Source organism: Poecilia reticulata, chromosome 9 (genome assembly GCF_904066995.2).
Source record: "Poecilia reticulata chromosome 9, P_reticulata-male-v2, whole genome shotgun sequence".
Taxonomy (NCBI): domain Eukaryota; kingdom Metazoa; phylum Chordata; class Actinopteri; order Cyprinodontiformes; family Poeciliidae; genus Poecilia; species Poecilia reticulata.
Window position 1 is genome coordinate 26219382 of NC_088838.1, and position 22335 is coordinate 26241716.

General features: G+C 39.1%; 1 protein-coding gene across 5 annotated transcripts in view; it reads right to left on the minus strand.

The window, feature by feature from the left end:
• slc20a2 (solute carrier family 20 member 2) overlaps positions 1-22335 on the minus strand; it is a 55297-nt gene that overhangs the window by 21328 nt on the left and 11634 nt on the right. For 2 of the 5 annotated variants that reach the window (XM_008418085.3, XM_008418081.3), the window contains exon 2: positions 1190-1750. In XM_008418085.3, the coding sequence (XP_008416307.1) occupies positions 1190-1478 (289 nt within the window). In that variant the 5' untranslated portion in view covers positions 1479-1750. Of the gene's footprint in view, positions 1-1189; positions 1751-10825; positions 11096-15895; positions 16023-22335 lie in introns of those variants that run through there. The other 3 variants (XM_008418082.3, XM_008418084.3, XM_008418083.3) reach the window with 3 other exon arrangements.

A 22335-nucleotide genomic window follows, 5' to 3' on the forward strand; every position in this document is an offset into this window, starting at 1 on the left:
GCAAGAAACATATGGCCAAATTCGTTGATAGGCAGGCTGCTACCAGAGATGTCCACAGTATCACCATTCACAATAACTCTTTGAAGATACTTGAATATATGAGTTACAACAATATTTCTGTTTAGGATGAATAAACTATTTTTTAACTGAATATAAACTTTTTAGACATTAACATACAACGTATGTTCTAGACCTAAAACAACTAATAAACAGTTTTTGATGCACTAACATGTAGTGTAAAAGGTACGGAGATTATGCCAACATGAACAAAATAAAATTCACCTGAAATTATTTTAATTTTTATTATTGATAAAAAAAATAGAATAAGATAGAGCCTTACGCATTCCCCGTCAAATATTACAGAGGCTAAAGATGTAAACATTTTACAGTACCGCCTCTGTGACCTCCAGTCAAGCATCAAAACCAGTTAAACAAGGTGGACGTTTCCTTGTATCGTCTCATCAATTTAAGAAGTTTAAAGTTTTTCTAAATGTGTCTAAACAGTGCAGGAGAAAGCATTTCCTAAAAATGCTCAATGTTTCCCAAAATGAGCAACAGACCAGTCTACCTGGTCTGTTTTCCATGTGTTTAGTTTTTTTAAGTAATGTGGGAATCCCCTGCATATCAGTCTTTATTTTTAAAATCTCAATTTTCTAAATTAAATATCCTGTTTTAATAGGCATGTATGTTTTTTAAAGTTATTTTACGGCAGATTTATATTGATTTCTTTGAATCTCCTTATGACACGGTGCTATAAGCTGATTTTGCTTCATCTTACGTCAGAGAAAAATGGTTCATATAATATTTTGAGATAAATGTGTGGTTTTGCAAGATTAATATTTGAAGAAGCTTATGCAAAATACATTTTAAGACTGTTCTGGTCCAAAAAGTGCATTTACAGTAAAACCTTTCCTGTTTGAGGCGAGTTAGGATCATCAAATTATTTGCTAAATGCTAGAATAATCAGAAGCAGAATGTTTAGCAGATTTTTTTTTCCTTATTCAGAAGTTTGCAAACATTTCCTGAATATTTGGTTCTTTTTTATGAACACATCAGTCCCTCCTGCATCAAAACACCCACATATCCTAAAAGCGTGCAAGAATTTCATGTCTGGTTTGACGCAACACTGTCTATATACATTTCAAATAAACTAAAGCAATAAAAAAATCTAATAAAAAGATGTACTTACCGACCATGGCGCTGACCTCACCCGCCATTAGGATGGGCACTGTGTCGTTATAGAGGCTGACGTCTATGATGCCCTTTCGAATGGTCTCTCCCACTTTGGCCCCAAGCAGCATCGAGCCCAGCGTCTCAAAGATGGACGCCAGGATGCAGGCCTGCTTCAGAGTGACCACGCCGGAGCCCACTGCCGTGCCGAATGAGTTAGCCACATCGTTGGCCCCGACGGAGAAGGCCAAAATGAAGGCGATGATGAAGCCAACAATCACCATCCACAAATACGGTTCCATATCCATCTTGATATGATTTTATCAGAGCACAAATCCAAGCAGAAAAAAAAATGCAGGTAAATTATTCTAAAAGGAAAAAGGTGCGTTTCGTCTTCAGCGGAGGACTTGGTAAGTCCACTCCTTTTCTTCGTCCCCTGGTTTGGAAAGAGTTCAAGGGGAGAAGCACAGCTGCTAACTAAGCGTTTGGAGCTCAGTCCAAATATTGGAGACTAGTGATGCTGGGAGCAGGAAGCATTCCATAGCTTAGTGTGAGGTAGCCTGTGTGCTTGCTCTTTCACCTGCCAGAGACAAGAGAGGAGACATAGAAACAGATTAGCGTCATAAGCCATGATTACTCAGCTACTGTCTGACAACACCTCCATGTGACTTGCTCGGTAAAACTAAAACAGAGGAGTGGGGGCACAGAGAGCGAGAAGGAAGCAAGAGTAGACAGAAGCCAAACGCAGGGAAAATTGGCTTCGATAAGACAGGGAGAGCTCTCCAGCAGGGAAACATCTTGATTGGTGCAACAGGAAATTATACAGCACACTCCAGATAAATCAGTCCAGACCGTTCAGGGTTGTGGCTGTCAGCACTGACAATGAAAAGACCTTAGTGTCCACAGACAGAGAGAAGAGCAACGCTCCCAACAACAGACACACAGTTCATAAGTAATCTGACAACAAAATTATACACTTTGGATAATGGATGAGTGGATCGGTGAGTGGACAAACGGACAAATCAACAGGCGATGAACAAGCCAAAAGGTGGATGGGTTGGTGTGTCCATTTGACTGGCAGTCCAATAGACAAACTGACGAATGGAGATAAAATAAGGGACAAATGGATAATAGGTGGATGGAAAGCCAAAGGAAAAGACAAATGGCTAGAGGCGGATGGGCCGATGGATAGATCAACCATAGATGGACCAACAGATGTAGAGATAGACAGGTAATAGTTTGGTGATGGATGGATGATAGGTGATCTCTATAAGACTTGGAAAAAGAAAATAAGATAAAATTTGTGAATTATTGAGTTATATCATATGGATGCCCCAATAAACTATAAACAGAGGAGAATAAATGTAGCAAATAGATTCAAGTATGAAATCTAAATGTCTACAAGCAGTTTGATCAAACGGATCTCTTTGAAAAAGTAGCAGAAACGTTAGTACTTCGGCTGTCACACTCGCTGACAGACGAGGATGTTTGTGTGTCTCAGACTCTCCTCCCATCATTCTCTCCTTCACCCTCAGCACTGCTGCAGCAGAGCTCGCAGAATGACAAAGTTATACAACAGTTTTAGAAAGCAGTTTCGGAGCACAAGTTCAAACAGAATCGAAGGCTTTGCTGCAGTTAAAAAGTGAGCAAAAAAAAAAATGCTGCATTAATTTAAGACTGCAATGCAGCAGGAGCAACAGGGATGATTTTATGTTCTCACAAAAGAAATGCCTTTTTTATGGGCCAGAATATGTGGCAGAGGGAATATCACCAAATTGCTTTGGATTCTTGTACTCTCTAGGTGGAAAGAACGCCTCCCGAATATGCTGAGGTCTGACTTAAAAAGCTAACGTAGTGTATAAATATAGTGTATATTTACACTATATTTTAAATATAGTGTATATTTATACATACACTATCCTTAGATAAGATTTGGAAAGTCTAATTATTAAAATTTCCTCCAAGTCAGCTTCTATGATGATGAAAATTTGTAATCCGTGTCTTTTATTGGATATCATAAGAAAATAAAAGTTTCTTCAGGGTTTTTCTTTTGGCACCAAGTTAAGCGGGTTTCAGCAATGTTCTAGATGAGTTCATCTCCCAGCTGATAACATTAGATCTGCTGGAAACAACTTGCAAAGATGTTCCCATGCGGGCTGTTTACATCATAACAAAATCAACATGTTTTAAGTACACATGGCCAACCAACACCGGAGCTTCTTGTCCCCGAGAACCCACCGTCACAAATCACTTCTCCGCAACCTAGTTAGAGTCGCTGCAAAGGAGTTAATGACATCACATGTCCCTCTAAGGTTTAAATCTGTTGTTAACGCGAGGCATCAAATGTAGCCAGCTTGAAGGCTGAATTAGTACATTCTCTCGGCATGGAGCGACTGCGTGCTCCTTGTCGCATGGGGGGCAGGCCCCTCATTTCTAAATAACCCCCAGCCAGTCATGGCTCCCTCCTCCCGACAGAGTTCTCCATCTGGAACAGTTGAGGTCATTCACAGCTCTCCTTTATCCTTTGTTGAACCACAACAGACACAGAAAGTGTCTCTAAATCACATCTGCAACGGAGCTCCCCACAAAATTAGGATCATGATACAGGCGAGGCTCAAGTGTCTGCACATTTATTATAAAAGTCAAGTCATGTTAGATATAAGAGAGGTAAAAAGTGTAAAGATAACCTATTGTTCTTAAACTGGCATGAGCCTCAAGTAAAATCTATACACAGGATTTTTCAAGTTTCTAAGCTGCGTTAGAGCTTCACAATCTATTAAAAATTCATCAACATCACAGTATCAATGTCAAAAGTTTATTTCAGTCATTTGAGCGTTTACTTCTGCTCATTTTGATTGATTATAGCTTAAAGGTCAACAATAACACCAGCACATTCAGTTTTTAAGAAAATCGTATTACATAAGATTTTTAATGCATAAATTTAATATATTATTCTACACAATCATAAGAACAACTGCTGACTTTAGAGCTGTCCAGGAGATGGTCATTGATGGCCTCCAAAAGGATGGCAAGCCACAAAGGTTATCGCTAAAGAAGTTGTGTGGAAGGACAAAATGTAGTAAAAAAGGGGTAATGAAACAACAGGGTTAACAGGCACAGTCTATTCAAGAGCTTGATGCCTTTTTATACAATATGGACTGCAACTAAGACAGATGTACCCAGAATCTGAGTTAAGAAAAAAATTACTGTTTTCCATTTCATTTAAGAACTCAAGCTCTCAAAACCTGGGAGAAGAGTGGAAACTATGTAATTTAAGGTCCAGTCTGTAGGTTTCAGATTCAGCAAAATTCTCCCAGCTAGGATTTCATCACATCTAGAGCTGTTAATTTGCTTAATTCTTTCAGTGTTTTCTGTCAAATGAAAGCACTGAAACAAAATGATTCCCTTTAGCAAACTAAAGACCTTCAAAAGGTGTTACCTACGAAATTCATTTCATAGTTTTGTTATTGAAACTGTTCAGTTTTTAAACATGTATGGACTTCTTTAACACGTCTGTTTGTTGGTTGATAAACAATTTGCTTTGGAGTGAATTTTAAAGGTTTGGAAGGACTGATGATATGGTGTGTAAATGTTTTATCCAGCGAGCGGAGCTGCCCCAGGAGAACTAGACCACAGAGGCCAGAGGAGAGCGTGACTCTCCACAGAGGACATCCACACACTCCAAATTCAAACAGAAGGAGCAGACAGACAGAGCTCCCGCTAACTGTATGTCAAAAATACGCTGGAAGAAATGAGAAAGAGGAAGTGGCCCACTTATAACCCCATTTATTTTAACGGTATAACTCAATATGACAGCTGCACCCGACACCTTCTGGACACCATGAAGACCAGTCTGTACTCTAGCACTACCAGCTGTAAACATAAAAATTACTCGTCAGTGAAATTTTTAACTCCCCATGATCGCTGCGATCCAATTCATTTTTTTTCCCCAGTCAATACTTATTTTGCTATAATAGGGACCACAACCGCCTCCGAATAGCAAAAATCTGCAAATACTTGAGATAGGTAGTTATAATCACTTTTAGAATCTATTTTAATGTCCCTTAATATATATTAATAAGCACAGTGGAAGCCGTCTTGGCAGCACCAGAGAATAAAACATCCATGGTCTTTCTTATTTCTGGGCTTATTGGGGGCACAGCCAATCAGCACCAAGGAAAATTAATGGCACTCCTGCATTGGCTACTTTGAGGATGCCAGCCAACAGCATGCCAAGTAACACTGTGGCTAAGGTATTTTAGCTCCCCTCGCTTTTTTTTAGATTTTATCTAGCCTCTATAAAAAAATAAAAATAAAAAAAACTGGGAAAAGGCAACATTTCCAAGAAAAAAAAAAAATCATAAATAATAATTAGAAGATAAAATGTGATGAATAGTGCATCTACCCAACTAATTTCTAAAAAGAAGGGACCAGATACTTTTCAGACATAAAAGACATGAAGAAAATGCTATCAAAAATTAAAGTGCAGCTATGCCAAAATTGAAATAATTGTTGGATCGTTGTCTGATTCTCTTTTTAACCATAACATAGTATTTAGTCATCATAACGAACAGTTCTAACTGCAGTTGAATAGCCGTCTGGGATTGATAGTTTTCTGAATCTGCGTGTAAAAGTGAACTATCCCTAAACAAAACAGTCTGATTGTGAAGCACAGCTTGAAGCACATAATAGCTATTCAGATTCTGCAATAGCACTAATGAGATCAGACATTAAGTAACCCAAAAAAATTATGTCTTAAAATCTCTTAAGTCAGAGGAGACCGCAACCCAACATCTACAGCTGAGCTAATGAAATTAGCTAAAGAAAACAGGACAATCTGGCAAGATGCCCCTGCAGTCCTCATCACTGTCATTGTGAAACAATTTGGTAAAAAAAAAAAAGTACAGAATAAGCCAGAATGGGGTTATTTTTAAAAATCGGTTTTGTGATACAATCTGCAAAAAAGAAAATCAAAAAATGTAGATTCATTATCAGTCATGGCAACAATTTTCTGCATTTCGAGTAAGAGTGCTATAAATGAGTCTTTTTTTTTCCTTGCTAGTGGAGAAAAAAAATAACCTGAATAGGAAGGTGATATTTTGAATACAAATTGGAATTGGAAGCGCGTGCTATTTGGTTCATAAGAGAAAATGTTTCAGCTCTTCAATCAAATGAGCATCCTGGAGGTCACAGGGAACACTGGCTTCTTCCACAGCCATAATGAGCTAAAATTAGCAATATCTAGCTAAATGTGGAACCAAGTTATCAGCTCATGCACTTAATTAAAACATTTTTTTAATTAGCAACACTGCCAATTACCTAAAAATTTATCACCAAATTTACACAAGACATCTTTCCAACAGGCATTACTTAACTGGATCAGTTAATCCAAATATAATTTAGGGATTAAGGAATCAAGTGCAATCAAATTCAGTGTCCTTGGACTGTTGACAAATGAACAGTATTTATTTAGATACTTTTAAATAAACAGATACTTTATTGGTCATTTTAACTGTATTTTCTCTGTGTTTAGTCATTTTTGACCCAATTTTGTGGCAATGCTAGACAACACTGCTTTTAGAAACTTGCCAGTAACTCATTGTGGTCCACCCTTAGGGTTTACTTTGCTGCAATGTCAATCTGTCCTCTAATAACACCCACCACAAATTGTTTCGCCACAATTAGCACATCAGAGATTTAGGAAAATTTAGATTTAAAAGCTCCTCTAATAAAAAACCTGAGTGACACATTGTATGAAGTGCCCTGCTCGTCAACTTATTTCTGGCAGACCCAGTTTCTTTCTGCGAGTGTCAGGTGGCAAGCAGTTCACATAATGAGAGCTGTGACGCAGGCACATCCACAACACGGGCAAACAGGACTAAATTGGGGACTGTATGTCTGCTGGTGACAATTGAGAATGGAGTAGAGGTCAAAGACGAATGTTTAGGAGCATCTCTGGCTTCAGACAAGCCTCAGAGTCACAGACAAGCCTCACAGGGGAAATGTGTCAGAATATTCAGACAACAGTGAAGTCAAGTTGTTATTTTTAATTCAAGACATTGTCTTTGTCAGTAACAAAAATCTACTGATCTTTTCGCTGTTGCATCTTTTTCCTTCAGTTCTTTTACACCAACAGTCTCGGTGTCTGTCGCTACTTGCTCGTCTAAAAGTGAATGGTAAAAGTCAACAGCTTGATGTAATCTGCTGGGTTTTAAAACTAATTTGAATAATAAACTGAACTTTATTCAGTTTATTAAAGTTCAGTTTATAAACTGAACTTTAATAAACTGTTAAAGTTTATTAACTGGAATGTTATCAACATTCCAGTTGATAACTAAGATCAACTGGAATGTATGCAAGACTGATCTTAAATTACTCTTTACAAATTGCCTCTAGATGGCATTTGTATGTGCATTGGTGCTATATATATATATATAATTAAGGATATCAAACATTAAGTAAACCAGATAAAACTGTGTCTTTGTGATATGACTTTTTATGCAAAAAAAAATTCATTGAGCAGGAATTATCAAAAGGTTCTTCAAAATAGCATTTCTTACCCTGACAAACGACCCTGTGCTGCTCATTACAATAACGAGCCAGTAGCTTGTCCTTTTCTTCAAACATGGCCTCCAAACTTACACAGTGGCCCTCATGGTTGTAGTTGTACCAGTGAGTGAGTCTCAGCTGTTCCCCAACATATATCAACATGTTAAGATATTTTCTTACCAGCCCTTAATGACTATACTTTGTATTATATATATTTTTACTCGCTCAGTTGTTGAAACTCACCAAGAGTGATGCGATTTTGTATAATGGTATTTGTTAGTATGTTTCCTCTAATTGCATAGAATGGACAGGAACACAGTTATTAGTAGGCCTGTCACGATAACAAATTTTGCTGGACGATTGTCTAAAAAATTATTGCGATAAACGATAATATTGTTTCAAGATCTTTTGACACTGATTTAATGGAAATGACTAATAATGCACGCGATTTCCTGCCATAGATAGGTACACTTTATTTTCAAAAGAACACATAACACTGGAACTGATAAACTAAATAAACAAAACAACCAAAAACAAAAATAAAATGGATTCTCAGTCTCCATTAACAAAAAGCGTACTTGAATAAAAACTAAACAACATAAAGCCAAAGTGGAAATAAATACTGCATTCAACCAAAAGAGTGCAGATTATGAAGTCTGTATACTATATTGCCCTTCAGTAATCACTAGATTTAAATAGAGAAGATGGGCACATCAGACAACCTAATGTAGTAGTTCACACTACACGATTTTTTGCCCCTATTTTCCCCTTAAGATAATCTTAGATCGTTGGCTTATCCAAGATTCTCGCTAGTAATTTCGTAACCGATCATCCTGCAATGTATGGTGTGTTACGGTAGGTCGTCGGGGCCGCTCCGATCTAAATCAGGGGTTTCCCCCGACTGGGAGCTTAATGCGACAGGTAGCCAATCAGAAAGCGCGTATTCTCCTCCATGCTTTCTGAGGGAAAATTACGAGGGAAATCCCAAACACCTGACACGGCGCAACACGAAGTCCAGCGGACATTTTAGATGATATGTGGAAACAACATTAATATTTATTCAACATTTCGTGCAAATAATATAGAAATGACAAGGGGAGGAGTTGGAGCCAAATTGCTACCGCAGTTGATAAATCCGGTAAGTTTTCAGCTGTTCTTCGTTAACGTGACATAAAAATGATTTTCATTCAGTCAGGACTTTACGCTGACTCTAGCCACATGCATCACAGGTAGATTCTAGTAAAGCATTACACTAAGGGAATGAGGAAGGGAGGGTCTGTGGAGAACACCGCAGCTGAGCCTTTTTTCATTCAGTGTCATCAATAGAAAGAAAAAAAGGCAGGAAGAGACGATAAAGCCGATAATGAGGTCGATAGGTTTAATTTATTGTGCGATTAATTGATTTATCGTTTATCGCGACAGGCCTAGTTATTAGCTTAATGCTACTGCAATGAGAACTGCAACAACTGGCAAATCCCATTTGTTTTGCAACTTCCAGCTGGAATAGACTCAACTTGTCTGTGTTGAAAGAAATTTTGTTTGCTCACTTAGACCAACATTTCCCAAATGTTTCAGATTTGACACAAGACAACTTATCTCAACAATCTGGCATGGCAGCACTGAAAAAAGCTGGGGAGAAAATTAAAACAAGACCAAACTAACACAAAGCAATAAAAATCCAATATGTGGACTTCATGTTTACCATTATTTTTATTTAACTTGTTTAACTTAAGAGTATCTTGAAATGCTACAAGAACATCTAGTATCTCAACATTTAGTAGGCGACTGAGAAATCGTCTGAGGAAAGAAATTGTTGTTTTCAGTTCGATTTGGCTCTGACCACCGACTATAAACACACTATACACCACTCACTGCAGATTTCTGCGAATGACACTCTTCATTGCTGAAGTTGTTATTGAGCAAAAAAAGTCTCAAGAGATGTAAGTAAGTAAAAGTAATTTGTGGCACACTGAGATATGTCTATGGTTAGTTCACCAAGATGTTAGCCAACATTTCAAATTCTAGTATATTCTATGAAGGACAGAGGTTGAAGTCACCTAAAAATCTCAAATTGTATAAAGGACCGCCGTTTTGCAAACAAATATAGCTAATTTTGTAACAAGACTGTAAAGATTTTTTGTTTTACATCATGTTTTACTTACAATTTCTAAAGAGAAATCAGAATATTAACAAGAAAAAATTACAAGAACTGTAGAAACTGCAGATCTGAAATTGGGAGCAATGCAACAAGACAAACAGAAAACTGCAAAACAGAGAGAAGTTTAAAACCCTGCAGCACTATGCTGCTTATTTTGTTATTGTATTGCTTTTAATACCACAATGTGACTCTCATCCAGCTCAAGTTTTGAAGTCTGGCTCCAACTATTTAATTAGAGTTCACAATTACCTGAAGTGTCACCTGAAGGACATTTTGTCTTGTCAACTGAGTTACCACATGTACCCCGTAAAACAAGAAGACAACTCAATTTGCATTCCAGCTGTAATCAGTTTCTGTCCCATGAGCTCAACACTCTAAACATTTTTACTTCTGCTTTTATTCCAATATTGCCATCATACATACATCAGTTTAGCTTTAAGTTAACAGTCCAGAGTAAACCGACCTGCAGCGTCTGGTGTGGCAGCCATTAAAAAAGAAAACAAAAAAAAACCTTGTGTGCAAACTACTTAGTGTGATTATTGTCCGAACCATTTGCTGTCACTGCTGTATGATGCTCATTAATCTGCCTGGGATGCCACTGCACCACAGCTGGTGCAAAACAGTGTCACGAGCTGAAGTCTGCATTGACACGCAGCTACGCTTTCCACACGCTGATTCAACCCCGCTGCTCTCAGCAAGCAGACTCATCTTTCAGCACAACTACAATGAATACACACACACACACACACAGGGTCACATGATGACTCACGACAGCATTGTTGCACCTGAAGCATTAAAAAACTGTTGTCTATGCCTCCAAGGACACAGAGTGGCTGCAGCTAACAGATGGCGTACCAAGTTAAAAAGAAAGACTCATAATTAAGGACAATGAGGACAAACCGGCAAGCATGAACAAAGCGTCAGAGGCAGTAAATATAGTCCACTCACCTTCGTGTTTCCTTACCTAAACAGAAGATGGAGAAAGACGAATGAACCCTTCAAGACAAAATGACAGAGAAACAGAGAGAGAGAACGGAAAGGACAGGTTGAGTCTGAATTTAAGACATCCGTGGAAAAGAGAGCAGCTGATGACAAGAGAAGAGGAGCAGTGAGAAGGAGCATGAGGAAATCAGCAGGTTGAGGTGGTGTTGCAGGACAGAAGAGGAGGAGGAGAGCACCAGCTAACAAGCTTGGGGGTGGGGGCAAATGTGCAGCGGAGCCAGCTGAGCTGAGACTGCCTCTTAAAGGAGCGTATCTGCACTCAACACACCGGGGAATAAACATCTGAGAAGCCGAGGTGTTCTGCTGGTCGGAGTATGGAAATGATCACTGATAGATTAAGAGAAGAAGGCGCACCTCTGGGAGAGAGAAGCATACAGTTTGATTAAGGAGCACCTCCATTTAGCTTGCCCACAACAAAACAGAGGAAGCAGATTAATCTAAAAGCCTCTTTGGCACACAAGAGCTGGAGAGTGCCATTAGAGAGCAACAGTTTAACAGCAAGTGAAAAGAATGGGCTTAGTCTTCAATCTCAGGTGCTTTTCACTGAACTCAGACAGAATCGTTTACTTCTTCTTCTTCTTGCCACAAAAGGTCGTCACACCAGAACAACGACTCCATCTCAACAGTATTTGGTTACAGTCCTCCATTTACTTTCCCTGCCTTTCTCTTGTTGCCACAATTGTCCCTTTTATCGACACGCTGAACAGTGCGTCTTTATGTCGCTGAGCTCCGGTGGGCAGGAATAGGAGCACTCACTCGCTGACACAGTGAAGCGAAAAGACCAGACTCGCTGTAGGCGACGAGACACAAAGTAGGACCAGACTTCACTCTTCGAGTACCATAGTTCTCCAAGACACAGCAGAGAACGCAACACCAGCAGAAAGATCATTCAGACACAATGGGGATGAAATGATTATCATTTTTTTATGACGGTGAAACAGAATCAGAATTAAACAAATACTTGGTTACAGGGTTATTAAAGACCATCTACTGACTTCTCCAAGGCGAGGCGACTTTATTTATATAACACCTTTCAGCCGGAGACAATTCAAAATGCTCGTGTCACAGCGTCTCATATTGTTTTGCCTCAGACACAATCAGAAAAAAGTAAAAAATACAGCTGGGATGTTTCAACCACTGAGAAGCAATGTGTTTTAAATCCTGCTGTATTGGGGCTTTAAAACTGCAAGGAAAGCTGTTTGAAGATACTTTGTTCTTCACTGCATCCAGAAGGACACAACATTAGTAGTATTTTGTTTTCAGTAGCCGGTAGCATGAAACACTAAGAACTTTTGTGCCGATGCTTACATTATTCAGAATGATCAGATTTCCTGGATTTTCCCTATTTTATTTAAATGTCTGGTTATAGTCAGCAGGATGGCCAATATAATTAAATGAGACTGTGGTTCAACAAGTATTTATGCTGCACAACCAACAAAACATGAAATTAATTCACATCATCACAATAAAAGTTTTAAAAAGACTGTAAGTCTCTCAAGTTCAAATAAGAAAAACATCTTACAGAATTTACACCACTAGTATAAACAGCGGTGTGATGGCGGGGTCTGCTGTTTGTTCAGGCAGCAAGCTGTGTATTGTGTGTGACAACATTTAATAAAAAGGACAGTTGTTAAATTTGCTAACTTACTGATTTGCAACAGGTATCGTCCTAATACTTCTACATTATGCAGGATCCTAAGCAGACATAAATTAGGCAGGTACATAGCCTACGCTAAGCCAAAAATATAGAATTTTTGTGTTTAGCTAAATTTTTCTTTGTTATGCTCGTCATTAAATCTTGTGTCTTTGGGTAGCGCGTTTTATCTTGCTTTGTGTGTTGGTGATTTTCACTATTAGCACAGCTTTTTAAAGAGAAAACATTTTGTGACTCAGTGAAATTATGAAAACTATTTCTGACGCTGGAAAAAATCTAATAAATAAAACGGTCTCCAGTTTGTCAGGAACATCATCGGCTTGAAACTGCATTGTTTGCATAATTATTACAAATTTTCATAAAATAGTCGCAACACCGATAAAGGTGACGAATTTGTAAATGAGCCGAGGTCCTCTGCAGAGCTCAGGCTCTACTACACTGATTTACAAAGTGATAAGCAGTAAAAAGCCACCTACACATCTAAATCTTTATACTAATATGAACATTTGCTTAAAAACTCCCCACGTAAGATAAAACTAACTCCATAACAGTATAATTCACCCGTAGGTACCTTCATCCTCACATCTCATCTGTGAACTCTAAAAGCACCAGTTAATTATTCCAGAGGTCTTGCACTTGTTGAGGTCCTGCGGCTTTGTCCTCCAAAGTCTCTCACTTATCATGTCCCTTTCTGCCTCTAGCCCCCAGCCCCCACGCGATCTGGTCCTGCCTACAAAAAAGCCAATCTGCGTCAGCTGCACCTGCCCCCACCAACTCTTCGCTTCACAGTGGGGAGGCGCCGTCTCTAGGAACCCAAACACACCAAAACACAAACACACACAATGCTCAGATCAGTCGGCTAGGATCACGAAGGAGGGGAGTCTCTTAAGAATGATAACAACTGAGCATGTTGCTTCTCAACACCATCTTCAAAGCTTTGCCCTATGCTCATATTTCCATAAAGCCTTTCATTTCTTTCTTTTTTCGATGCAGAATCAAGCAAAACAGTAAATAAGGACGCATCTATACCGAGCAGATCATCCGTCAGACTTCTTTGTGACATAAAGGTAAAAAAAAAAAAATTTAATTCTGAAATATTTATTGTTCAAACATATCTCTTTCAGCCTCCTATTTAAAGACATAATGCTACAGGGACAGAAATTTTCCTACAAAATAAAACTGCATTGCAAGTGGTTCTGCTTTCAGCCTTTATAAAGATACAAAACCTCTTATTTCCAGGGTTTCACTTTGTAAATAATCCATGCACCCTTAAATTAAGGTTATCATTTGTTATCTTCCAAATGGGGCAATATGAACCATTTGCATATAAAAGCTTGAAAACAAGACAACCAGAGTTGTTTCAGGGAGCAAAAGCATGACTGAATATCATTTGAATTGTTCCACACAAAATCAGCTCCATCTTGGACTGCTGAGTTTTGCAGATCAAATTGATGTGGGAATAAGTCATTTCTTCCCAGCCTAATGTATTTTTCCTCAGGCTTTCACTGCAGAAGTGATGTAGGTGTGATAAAAGAAATATGAACCAATAGTGAGACTTGATCTTATCCACCAACTTCTGCAGAAGGCTTATTGACTGATTGTAGAGATGGTTTCTGGGATGGACTTTCTCAAAATCTTTAGGTGGGATGTGAACAAGCTGAAGTAGATCTAAAAAGAAGCAGCAGCAACAGAAAATAAGATGAGGTGAAGTTGCTCCACCAGTGTTGAACCCCAGAGAGATGGAAGCAGTGATGTACAGTATTCCTCAATACTTCATTAGGTGGAGAAAAAATTTTACAAATTCAATGTAATCCATGACTTGGACTAAAACTGAACATTAAGGTTACAAGTTAAATAATTTCTACTTTATCTTTTCTTCCATGCTGTCTGCAGCAGTTATGCGTCTGTGTGACAAAGTCAGCCGGGTTTTTGCTTCAGTCACTGACTGTCTCCGCTATTTCGAAACAAGTCAGATAGAGCTAATTACTCCTTAATGAGCCATATTGGAAAAGTTTCTCAAATTTTCAGAGACTTAACTAGTCAGTAGTATTAAAGTACTTTACGTTAGGCGAGAATAAACAGAGCGTTTGGAAATATGTCCAAACTATTTCACAGTAGCACAACCACCATTCATTAATAGAGTTAAACATGTTGCTCGTCTGCTATTTTTGCCCCATTATTCTTCCGTATTTGACAGATTAGCTGCCTGCTTTTGTGTTAATATCCGCACAAAACTATCTTTGCATTTTGATCCTTTTCAATTGTGTATTTAAACTCAATATTAAATTAAGTAAATTACTAAATAAAATATTTATTAAATAAAAGCCTGTTTAAAATTACAGCCTCTATTTTTACATTGCTACTAAATGCTTTCATAAAATCATTGTTTTCCTTTAGAGATTAACTCTGATTGAACTGGGGTCCATTTTTGGTTCTTTCCAATTAAATTTGATCATATCTGATACTGAGTACTTAATAATTTTATAAAATGCCTTGATTTTACTTCATACCAAACATGACGAAGGCGTCAATTTATACTTTGAAGTGCAAAAACTTGTCTGCATTTTAATTTGTGGTACAAGTTTGTTTTTTCGTTTTTGTGGAGGAAAAACAATTGCCTAGAAAACCACATTTAAGATATGTTTTGTAGATACGTTTTTGCATTCCTTTTCAAATTGATCAACCTAGGATATTATTTCACATATCAGCTGAATCCCAAACAAGATTCCTTGTTGACAAAAAATTCAAATCTTAAAAGACAATTGACCGAGCTTTGGCAGAAGAGGACACAATCGAGCCACCGTTTGGCTTTTCGAGTTGTGTAATCCTCAAGTTGAGATACTCTGCAGGTCAGCTCTCTCTGGTTTCAGTGGACACAGGTTTGACTCCTCACCCTGAAATGATACAGTGACATGAGCGGCTCCTCCCTGTCCGAGGGTCTATATGGCTGTTTTAAGTAACTGAGACAGACACACTGCACTGTTCTCAATGTTTGTACCCATGCTTGTTTCCAAGAAGTCTAAAAAAAGAACAGTGGCTAGGAACAAAACAATACAAACAGATATTTTATATGTCCCAAGTATTGGATTTTGTATTATTTGAGAGTCGGCTGAGCACACACACAAAGAACATGCAAACCCCAAACAGCTGCAACACAAAGAGAGTGTTCATAATAATGCTTTTAGGCTCAGAGACACGATTAGTCACCTCTTAGAATAAACTCGTACTCACAACGAGATCCCAATAGAACAATCAGAATGTGTCATTAAAGCAAAAATAGAGCCAGCAATCCAACTGCAAGAGACAGTATTTTTGGCTCGCTTTCACATCATACGACCGACACAATGAGGATCAGGACCTACCAATAACTGTGGCTTTTTGAGGCTGGCCTCGTCTTTCCACCATCTGTGTCCATGTTGCTGAAGGTAAGAGTCATCTTACCCTTGGACCCTCTCTCCCAGTTTTCCACTGCTCGCTCGCTCCCCCACCCACCTCCTCTCCCCTCCTTCCACAATCTGCTGTAGCCGGACGGTTCCAGTTCTTTTCCACAAACCAGCAACGAGCTGACCGCTGAGCAAAAACTTCTTCACATCTGTCCTCCCTCTTTTTTTTTCTACATTTCCACCTTCTCTTCCAAGATCATCTCCTCTGAAATGTACAATGTAGAGTTCTCACAAAACACTGCCAGGGTCTCCAACCTTCCCACCTCTGTCTTAGCTGCTAGAACTGGTAATCTAGAGTTGGCATGCTCTGAGGTTTTCAACTGTGTTACTAGGGCAAAGTGAGTGCAGGTATTAACGAGTACAGAAAAAAACTAGCACAAACAAGCTGAGAGACTGTAAGAGAAAGGTGCAAAAGCTAAATTAAAGAGAAAAATCACACATCACCACCTTTGTTTTGCGTTTTCTTTCAACATCTCTCTGCTTACTCATCCATGAAGTCTTGATGTGATTGTTGAAGTCTAAAAGTGTCAACTTGCCATGTTATTTCATGCATCAAAGAACCCTTGATGACTGCAACACATTTTGTCAGAACCTATGCAAATGTTCTAACTGAAGACAGACAATTTAGAGTTTAAATAGCATTTTGAAAGCCATCAAAAGGTTTTCAGTCATAAATATTTAAGTCAAAAAGGAATGAATAGGAGTGGCCTATTCAAAGTCCAGACTTAAATCTGGTTGACATGCTGTGACAAGTTTTCATAAGCTTTTTATACTTGAAATCCCTCTAATGTAGCTATTTTAACTGTGTAAAGAAAAGTCAAACAAATGTGTACACTAATGTACAGGAACCATTTACAGGAATCCAAATCCAAATGATGGCAATTTTTTTTTGTTTATTGTGCAATTACCATCCCTACTCACCCATTACACAAGGCTAGGCTGATTTTACTTGTAATAACAGAAATCATCAGCTAAAAAGAAATCCTCTCTTTGTTTACTAGGATTATCTTGATTTTTTATTTCAAAATATGAAACATTTAAATCTGGCAAAAAAAAAACAAAAAAAAACAAGCAGAAAAAAAAACATACTTTTTTCATGGCACTGTAGTTTTCCATGCAATAAACAGATATGATCAACTCAGAGAATCAGAAAAAACTGATAAATTCAACTTTAGAACTCTGCACCACAGTTTGGGTCTTTTAAAGAAATGTATAAAGAAGTTTTCTTCTGGACAGCACATTAAATGAAAAGTCCGTCTAATATTCCCACTTTAAAAACAAAGGCGCTGTTTCACATACTATGTTTGTTTTGAATATTGCCTTTGGTAGTACGAGCTGTCTGGGAAAATCCTGCAGGGTGCTCGCGTCCTGCCAGTACATCAGTGTGTGGTGAAAGGCTACACAAGGACAAAAAGCATGCCCATAAACGGCTGAAGCCGGTTAACATTATGTGCATGGCCTTTTTTTAAACTGTACAAACTGTGCATACGGCAGAATGTTTGGTTACGCCAACTGTCCTCTCCAGTAACCAGCAGAACCGGTACTTGGATCCCAGCGTCCATCACATGTGACTTTAAGCGATGAGTAGAGAAGTGGAGAGGGAAAGCGGTACAGTGAGAGCGTGATCGGACCCGGCTAAGCTGAGCTACTGGCCTGTGCCCTCCTGCTCTTAATCCGGGCTTCCAGCACATGACCCAGCTAACAGCATTACAGAGCACTTTGATTAGACCTGCCGCTGAGCGCATGTTCTGAAAGACGTAGCGGAGGCAGCGGGGTGGGACATGGGGGTCCTGTGTACTTCCACGACGGAGGAATGCCAGGCGTTTGAAGACACACGCGTGTGAACCAGTAGTATTTGACTTCAACGTACACACCGGAAGCAAACATACGAAGCGGGTCGGATTAGGCTCACAAGTCAGCGAGTCAGTGGATTACACTGGCACTGTGTTCTGGGAGAAAACTAAGAGCAAAGCTCAGAAACTGACTGCAAACGTTACCGGTGGCTGCAGGTCAAGTTGCAGGAATGACAAATTCACATCATGACTTAAAGGGAAAGAAAGAAAAAAAAAACAAACTGCTACTAAAAGCTGCTACACCAAGAAAAGAAACCAAGTTGCATGTATTTATTTATTTTTTTCAATCAAGAATCAAGTCTAGCAAAAGTTAATCCCAGCTAAATTCAGTCATGAAGGGCCTCTGGAAATATTTCGCATAAATCTGACTATAACTAATCTGATCAAAAGCCCTATTTCAACATTTCTTTTCATTTCAAAATCCCATGCTTTCCAAACTTAGATGATCACACATTTTGAAGTTCTCAATTTCAGCAGCACCCAGGTTCAGCTGTATGTTCTGCTGCGGTTCATAAAACTTTACAAACCTCCATTTATCCTCACCTCACTTTCACCATTTCTTCCTTTTATTTTCCCGTTTGTGAACAAAGCTTGCACATCAGCATAAAACCAGAGAATAACACCAGAATAACTCTGCTGCCACCACCGCCTCCTCAGAACAAACAGTAAATACAATAATCAAAACTCGGCAAGCACTACATGAATCCCCACTACAGTCTGAACTCTGCTCTTGTTTTGAACGCGTTGCCATTTTCCAATAAAACAGAGTAACACAAATGTATTACTGTGCCCAAAGGGGTCAGCATTTTGTAAAGCTACATGCAAGAGGTTCCACTTTTTTTTTGTATCCAAATGCCGCTACAGCAAGTTGGTTTCTGAGGTGAACTCATTGTGGCAAGCAGTCTGCTACGTGATAATGACGGACAGTTTTTCCGCTGGGATCACCTCTGATCCAGTTTTAATCAACTAATCTAAGATATTAAACCACCTAGTTTTGTTTGAAGCCACTACAATTTACAGTGCATGGAGGGAGTATTTTAGTTGCTATAAATGTCATTTGAAATATAAACAGCTCACAGCATTTATTACAGTGCAATGTTGCTGCTATCTATTAAGGTTACAGGACTTACTGGAAGATGCAGGCAGTAAATGTCTGATGACACAGAGCTGCCTTTTACAGTCATTTGATCCCAGTTTCTTCAAATTGGAAAAAAGAATAGAGCTACCTTAACATAGCATTGTTCATATGCAGCTATAGACCCTCCTACATTGTTGATCCTTTGCTTAGATTTGTCCATCGAGATCCTGAAAGTTTAATTTTCCAAATACAGGAAACTTGTTTGGTGGAAAAAAAAATAGGGCGTCATTGTAAATGTTTTTAGAGCCTATAATGTTCTGAATCACTTAACATTAAGAATGGCCAGTTCAATAATTAATGCCATATCAAGATATTTCCATGTATATGAAAAGTGGGACCAGAATTTTAAGGCATTCATTTTGATAATTTCATAGATTTTAATGCATTAACAATGTTAACATAATTAAATGCATGTTTTTTTTAAAATTACATAGTAAAGTTTCAGCCAGATCCTTTAATTAATTACAGACCCTGCAATTAACTCAGTTAAAACGTTCAGCACAGTCCCAACACTAAATAAAAGAACCATTTTCCAAAAATGGAGTACGGTGTAAAATAGTGGCAGCATCATGCTGTGGGGCTGTTTTTCTGGTGCACTTCACAAAATAGATGTCATCATGCAGAAAATCCTGAGTTAAGACTTGGAAAGAACTTGATCTACAAAATGGATAATGACAATAAGCATATCACTAAGTACCTTACTAAGTGGTTTCAGGACAATAAAATTACTGTCTTGTAGTGGCCATCACAGAGTCCTAATCTAAATCACATGGGTAATCTCTGAGGAGAGCAGAAGAGGTGTGTGTGTGTGTGTGTGTGTGTGTGTGTGTGTGTGTGTGTGTGCGTGTGAACAAGAAGGTCTACAAACCTTACTCAGTTACACTGAGAAATAGGCCAAAAATAGAAATATTTTGGTTATTACCAAGGGACCAAAAATAGAAAGGTTTTAAAGTGAAGAAAAATAAGTTGTGTCATTTAAACCAGTGGTCTCCCAACACCCGGTCTGTGGACCGGTACCGGTCCGTGGACCAATTGGTACTGGACCGCGCAAGAAATAATTACATATTTCCGTTTTATGTATTATTTCAGTCTGGAGGATCTTTTATTTTGAAAATCCTTTAACCGGATTCTCTCGGTCACTTGAACGCCAACACTGAGCCCACAAGCAGCAAAATAAGTAAGAAGCAGATCAGATGTCTTTGGAAAGTTTCTTTGCAAAGGGGAAAAGGCCCAGAGAAGAGACAGGAGAATGGATTTATCCCGGAGTGGTAGGTGAGTCCCACATTACAAGCCGCTCTGCGTAACATGGGGCGACCGGCTGCTAAAAAGGCAATGAAGCTTCAAGCTGCTTCGCCACGTAGAAACCAAGCAGGCTGTGGATATAAGCAACACAGCTCGGGTGTTATTGTCTCCATCACTTCCAGATGGGACCGTCTGGTTGCAGAGAACAAGCTCAGGGCTCCCGTTAGTCAGTATCGTGAGTTAAAGTTTTCACGAAAGTAAAATGTTCGTTTTTGTGGTGCATCTGTACCTTATTTTGAAGGGATATGTAAACATTACCATAGCAACCAGAGTCAGAGAGCGTTTGGGCAGTGGTCGAGAGGAGATGAGTAGAACTTGAGAGTCTTAAGTCTGGTTTAGATGGCAAGATTTAAGAATTGTCGGCCAATTCTCCAAACCTCTGTGACCACAGAGCTGATAAAAGTACAACAGGTTCGATCGGTTCGTGTCTCCAAGGCAGGAGCAACACGAACCGATTCCAGTCACGAACATCGCAATGATAATTCAGTTAAACTCCCAAGATAGCAAACGGGAATTTAGAATAACCAAACACGGATGACGATGTAGAAGCAATAGTGATAGTTTGTGATTTTAAGAGATAAAAGACGTAACAAAAAGAAAAGGCGGTGGATGAAAGACGACGGGAGCAGCTGCTCTATTTGCTGAACTATGATTTGGAGGTGAATATGTTTTTTCATAGTTAACATTTTTAACTGAATAAGCATAATAATGACCTTTAGACTTAATAATAAACATTTCCACATATCATCTTCGATATCCACCGGACTCTCAGTTGCGAGATATGTCAGCTGTTTGGGATTCCCCTCTGTTCTTGCGTCCCCGCGCTGTCACATTCAACAGGTTGTATTCTCGTTCCCAGTCAGGGAAAACCCCACAGGCTGCGATAAAAGGGCCAAGACAACCCAAATTGGGTATATTAAGGATTTAGCGGGAACACCAACATGCAGAAGCCTTATCTGACGGTTAACACCCTTCACCCACCCCCCTGGGCCGCAGCAAAATTTCCAAGTCTTGACCGGTCCGCGGTAATAAAAAGGTTGGGGACCACCGATTTAAATTTTGCTTTAAATTTTACATTTACCTGGAAGCAGATGCAGTGGGGCAAAAAAGTATTTAGTCAGCCACCAATTGTGCAAGTTCTCCCACTTAAAAAGATGAGAGAGGCCTGTAATTTTCATCATAGATATACCTCAATTATGAGAGACAAAAGGAGAAAAGAAAATCCAGAAAATCACATTGTCTGATTTTTAAAGAATTTATTTGCAAAATAGGGTGGAAAATAAGTATTTGGTCAGTTACAAACAAGCAAGATTTCAGGCTCTCACAGCCGTGTAACTTCTTCTGTAAGAGGCTGCTCTGTCCTCCACTTGTTACCTGTATTAATGGCACCTTTTTGAACTCGTTATCAGCATAAAAGACACCTGTCCACAACCTCAAACAGTCACACTCTAAACTCCACCATGGCCAAAACTAGAGAGCTGTCAAAGGACACCCGAAACAAAATGATAGACCTGCACCAGGCTGGGAATACTGAATCTGCAATAGGTAAACAGCTTGGTGTGAAGAAATCAACTGTGGGATCAATTATTAGAAAATGGAACACATACAAGACCACTGATAATCTCCCTCGATCTGGGGCTCCACGCAAGATCACACCCCGTGGGGTCAAAATGATCACAAGAATGGTGAGCAAAAATCCAGAACCACATGGGGGAACCTAGTGAATGACCTGCAGAGAGCTGGGACCAAAGTAACAAAGGCTACCATCAGTAACACACTACGCCGACAGGGACTCAAACCTGCAGTGCCAGACGTGTCCCCCTGCTTAAGCCAGTACATGTCGAGGCCCGTCTCAAGTTTGCTAGAGAGCATTTGGATGATCCAGAAGATGACTGGGAGAATATCATATGGTCAGATGAAGCCAAAATAGAACTTTTTGGTCAAAACTCTACTCGTCGTGTTTGGAGGAGAAAGAATGCTGAGTTGCATCCAAAGAACACCATGCCTACTGTGAAGCATGGGGGTGGAAACATCATGCTTTAGGGTTGTTTTTCTGCTAAGGGACC